Consider the following 5,870-nt stretch of genomic DNA (forward strand, 5'->3'; position numbering starts at 1 on the left):
TGTAACTTTTAGCCATTGTTTGGTTTTTATTTTATAAAATTCAATTTCAATCAAATATTTTTCATCTAATTTTTTTTTTAACGCGAATCCATAACGTTTTCTTACATTTTAATCACACATTGTTCAAAATAGTCTATTTTTACAAAATTTATTACCAAAAAATTCCTACAAAAAGGATTATTCCCGTACCAAATACACATTTTAAAAGATAACAAGGGGCCCTCTCATGGTCTCTCTTTTCCCTTATTCCTATAGTATATACAGGTTGGCAACAAGACATTCAAATTATTATTCAAATGCCACTATTTCAGACATAAAAGTACTCCTTCGGTTAGGGGGGAAATCGGTTGAAAGTAGAAATATTTATTTCTCATTGTGTCCTATATTATTTGAAGAGAGAAATATTAATTTTATTCACCTCTTGATATAGTGGACGAAAAGTATGTAAAATTAAATATATATTTGAAAATAAAATGAGTAATGCTGTCATATAGATTAGATTATAGAGGGCTAGCGGTGATAAATAGCTGGTGCGGTGAGACTTCAATTACATTTTTTAACAAAGTTAAAATGTATGATTATTTATTGAATAATGTGATAGTGGTCCCACTTCAATATATATTTGCGAACATCACCACTATAGATCAATTATATTATCCAAAATAAGATGTTTCCTTCAAGCTACAAGCAATTGATGGATCTTTGATTAATATTATTTTGTAACACTGATATTTAACACCAATCTAAGTGACAGCATTATTGACATTAATTATAAATTCAATTAAAAAAACTTATAATTTCACTTTCAGTTGAACCTATTATATGATACCACATAGATTGATATTCTAGCACGAGTAGCATTATTCTGAATCTATTCTAATTTTCTCAAGAAAAGTTTGTTAGAGGTCGCTTGCATTTTTGTTTCGTGTTAGGCACCTAACTTTCACTAAAAATATATATATGGCCCTGTTTGAGCATCATTATTTTTTCATTAAAATGAAAAATATGACCGTTATCTATCACATTAAGTCATAATATTTAATTTTTTATCTCATGTGTGAGGCCCATAACGACTATATTTTTCATTCTCATTTTTACAATAATGTGGTTCAAACGGGAGCTATATATATACATATATATATAATCGAAGTCGAAAACATCCGTCCTTCTATTAATTTTAATGACATATATATATTATAATGAGTGAATCCCACAAAAAATATGTAAGAATAAGAATTAAGAGTTAAATATGTCATTAAAATTAATAGAAGGACGAATGTTTTCGACTTCGATTTTCAAATTTTCCTACTACCAAAGTGGCAAAGTCCCTTAAAAACTCAATAATCTCACACTTTCGCTCCTCATTTTCCTTCTCTTCCCATCTCACTTCACTCGACACTCTACTAAAAAAGACCTACAAAGAGAAAGCAGCACACTGCCGACGAGCACGCCCAGAAAAATACAAAAACAAGGGAAACTTTAAAAAATTAAATAAAAATGCGTGTCCTTCTCCTAGTTTTCCTCCTCCTTCAGCTCCACCGTTCCACCGCCGCAAGACCACCGCGTGTGACGGAATCTGCTGCCCTACTCTCCATCAAATCCGCCATCACTGATGACCCACTGTCCGCTTTGTCCTCGTGGAACACTTCCACCAGCCATTGCACTTGGAAAGGCGTCACTTGCGACGCCTCCGGCCGCCATGTCACCGCTGTGGATATATCTAACTTGGGCGTCACGGGAACCCTCTCCTCTGACGTTGGCCACTTACGGTTCCTCCTCAACCTCAACACCGCCAATAATAGCCTCTCTGGCCCCATCCCACCTGAAATCTCTAACATTTGGAACCTCCGCTACCTTAATCTCTCCAACAATATCTTCAACCTTACCTTCCCCAAAGAGCTCTCCCGCTTGAAAAACCTGCAAGTTCTTGACATTTACAACAATAATCTGACAGATGTCCTTCCAACTGAAGTGTATTTACTCACCAATCTTCGCCATTTACATCTTGGAGGAAATTTCTTCTCGGGTCGGATACCGCCAGAGTACGGCACATTCCCTAATCTTGAATATCTCGCAGTTTCCGGCAATGAGCTCACCGGAGAGATTCCAAAAGAACTCGGGAACCTAACTCGGCTTAAGGATCTCTATATTGGGTACTACAACACATTTTCTGGTGGTTTACCCAAAGAAATCGGTAATTTGTCCCAGTTAGTAAGATTTGATGCCGCCAACTGTGCTCTTTCCGGCGAGATTCCGGCGGAAATTGGGAGGTTACAGAATCTAGACACACTATTTCTTCAAGTGAATGTTCTTTCTGGGCCCTTGACTCCCGAGATTGGGGATTTGAAGAACTTGAAATCAATGGATCTGTCGAACAACATGCTTTCCGGTGAAATACCACCGGCATTTGCCGAGCTGAAAAATCTGACTCTCTTAAATCTTTTCAGGAATAAGCTCACCGGGTCCATACCGGAGTTCATCGGGGAGTTACCGGAGCTGGAGGTGTTACAGCTATGGGAAAACAACTTCACTGGCAGTATCCCTCAGAATCTAGGCACCAATGGGAATATACAGGAAGTAGATGTTAGTTCCAACAAATTAACTGGAAATTTGCCACCCAACTTGTGTTCTGGCAATAAGCTTCAAACATTGATTACATTGGGGAACTTCCTGTTTGGTCCGATCCCGGAATCATTGGGTCAGTGCGAGTCACTGAGTCGAGTTCGAATGGGTGAGAACTATCTCAATGGGTCCATTCCAAACGGGCTCTTAAGCTTGCCTAAACTAACTCAGGTTGAGCTTCAAGATAATCTTTTATCTGGTACTTTCCCAGTGACTGAAAAATTGTCCACGAGTCTAGGGCAAATTAGTCTATCTAACAATCATCTCACCGGAGCTTTGCCCCCGAGTATCGGGAACTTTGCCGGTATTCAGAAGCTTTTGCTTGATGGGAACAAGTTTTCTGGGTCGATTCCGGCCGAAATTGGGAAATTGCAGCAGCTGTCAAAGATGGATTTCAGTCACAACAGTTTTTCAGGCCCTATCGCTCCGCAGATAAGTCAGTGTAAGGTCTTGACCTTTGTTGATCTCAGCCGGAACCAACTTTCAGGTGATATACCAACTGAGCTAACTACTATGAGGATTTTGAACTACTTGAATTTATCAAGAAATCATATGGTTGGGAGCATTCCTGCATCAATATCTAGTATGCAAAGTTTGACTGCTGTTGATTTTTCATATAATAATTTGTCTGGTTTGGTTCCTGGAACTGGTCAGTTCAGTTACTTCAACTACACTTCGTTTTTGGGCAACCCGGATCTTTGTGGCCCATATTTGGGACCTTGCAAAGCCGGCATTGTCAATGGAGTCCAAAGGCCGCATGAGAAGGGGACTTTCTCTCCTTCCATGAAGCTTTTGCTTGTAATTGGGTTGCTTGTTTGTTCAATTGTGTTTGCTGTGGCAGCAATTATCAAGGCCCGATCATTGAAAAAGGCTAGCGAAGCCCGAGCCTGGAAGCTTACTGCTTTCCAGCGCTTGGATTTTACTAGTGATGACGTTTTGGATTGCTTGAAAGAGGATAATATTATTGGGAAAGGAGGTGCTGGTATTGTTTACAAGGGGGTAATGTCAAATGGTGAAGAGGTTGCTGTGAAAAGGTTACCGGCAATGAGTCGTGGTTCCTCGCATGATCATGGGTTCAATGCTGAGATACAGACTCTAGGGAGGATTAGGCACAGGCACATTGTTAGATTATTGGGTTTCTGTTCAAATCATGAAACAAATCTTTTGGTTTATGAATACATGCCAAACGGGAGCTTGGGAGAAATGCTTCATAGCAAGAAAGGTGGTCATTTGCATTGGGATACAAGGTATAAGATAGCTATGGAGGCTGCAAAAGGCCTTTGTTATCTTCATCATGATTGCTCACCGTTGATTGTTCATCGTGATGTCAAATCGAACAATATCTTGCTCGATTCAAGCTTTGAGGCTCATGTAGCTGATTTTGGACTAGCCAAGTTCTTGCAAGATTCAGGAACATCAGAGTGCATGTCAGCCATCGCTGGTTCTTATGGGTATATTGCTCCAGGTATGGAACTATAATTCAACTTTTGAAATAGTTAGGAAATATGTGAATCTAATGCTATTTGCTGATAATGACATGTTTGGCATTTGCATTCCTTAATCTGTCAATGATGCTGGAGCCACCAACTCACTTTTGACTGGTAATGATGCTTAATTAGGTAGATATCCATCACTTAATGTCTTTGTTTTGTTGTCTGGATTGACGCGTGTTTAATCTTGTTAAAAACAATAATTATAGAAGTCTTAACTATGTTATTTTGTAACTATCAGTCTCTTTCATAGTCATCCGCATTCATGATTCAACTACCCTTTTATGCTATTTGTGTTTGAACCATCAAGATCAAACTACTCTGTTACCAATCTAGCAAAAAATAAAAATAAAAATTCCTGCCAGTTTCGACTGGAAATTTATTTTATGCTTTTGTTATAGATATGTTTCATCTTGGGATTTCGAAAAATCAAATTAAAAAGTCTCTGTCTTAACGTTGGCAGATTGCTATTTGTGTTTGAACCATCCAGATCGAACTATTCTGTTACCAATCTTGTTGGGAGTTATGGAGTATTTATAAACTTTCAATGACCAAATGAAAAGCCACTATTGATCCCAAATAGAGGGCTACTCCTGTAAATAAATTGGCGTTTGACTTGGCCTTTAATTTATGTGATTATATCTTCAGTCAGTACTTATGGTTCCAAAAATATGTTCTTTAGTTGTTTCTGCATGTAGCAGTTTTCAATCAGTATTTTTATGATAGAACTCTCTGCAATTTAATGAATCTTCTTCACTTAATAATATCTTGCATTTCGCAGAGTACGCCTACACACTCAAGGTCGACGAGAAGAGTGACGTGTACAGCTTTGGTGTAGTTCTTTTAGAACTTGTAACTGGTCGGAGACCAGTCGGGGAGTTTGGTGATGGTGTCGACATAGTCCAATGGGTTAGGAAAATGACGGATGGGAACAAGGAAGAGGTGCTCAAAATCCTCGACCCAAGACTCCCTTCGGTTCCACTTCACGAGGTGATGCACGTATTCTACGTTGCAATGCTGTGTGTTGAAGAACAAGCTGTTGAACGCCCCACCATGCGTGAAGTTGTACAAATACTCTCTGAGCTGCCTAAACCGCCAAGCAGCAAACCGGGAAACTCAGCCACCACCGAGTCCCCACCACCACCGGTATTGACTTTAGAGTCACCAAAGGACACAAAAGACCATCAGCCTCAGACTCAACCACCACCAGATCTTCTTAGCATTTAAGGGTTCCCTATGGAATTCAGAGTGTTTGTCTTATCCTTTTAGATTTGGCATTTGGTGTTAATTTTCTCTTTTTGGGGGGTGTAATTTGCTTTTAAAGTTTCTCTTAAGGTAGATTTTGGGGGGGTGGCATTTCTATTATTGTACAAATTATCTTCATAATTTGCTCGTGCTTCTTAATATTTTATTATATGCTCTTCTTTTTAGTAGAAATCCGATATGGGGTTTGGTTTATGGATAAATGTGTTTTACTATAAAAATAACAAATTGACCTGGAATAGTAGACTGTCCATGGATTGCTGTGCAGTGGCTTTCAATTACCCAGACTACCTTTCTGGCGTTTTCAAGATTCATTATGAGAAACACAGTGCATGTTTCGCTAAACTTCAAAACATTAATGTAAATAAGTAAATTTTAACTTTTTTGCAGATTTAAGTTTTTCAAGTAAGTTAAGTTATTTTGTAAATGGTAAGGACAAAGAATCTTAATATATCTGTTATGTGCCATATGCCATCTGCCAAACTCAATATGGTT

At 38.5% G+C, this 5,870-nt stretch overlaps 1 protein-coding gene across 1 annotated transcript; it reads left to right on the forward strand.

Annotated features, from left to right (window-relative positions):
- Window positions 1-1,311: 1,311 nt before the first annotated feature.
- Window positions 1,312-5,545, forward strand: LOC111382819 (leucine-rich repeat receptor-like serine/threonine-protein kinase BAM1). The gene is made up of 2 exons (XM_023006860.1): window positions 1,312-4,087; window positions 4,894-5,545. Exons 1-2 carry the CDS (start codon window positions 1,498-1,500, stop codon window positions 5,337-5,339), a joined length of 3,036 nt encoding a protein of 1,011 aa, XP_022862628.1. The 5' UTR covers window positions 1,312-1,497; the 3' UTR covers window positions 5,340-5,545.
- Window positions 5,546-5,870: the final 325 nt, after the last annotated feature.

The sequence above is a fragment of the Olea europaea genome, unplaced genomic scaffold (assembly GCF_002742605.1).
Source record: "Olea europaea var. sylvestris unplaced genomic scaffold, O_europaea_v1 scaffold256, whole genome shotgun sequence".
In the NCBI taxonomy this organism is placed as follows: Eukaryota; Viridiplantae; Streptophyta; class Magnoliopsida; order Lamiales; family Oleaceae; genus Olea; species Olea europaea.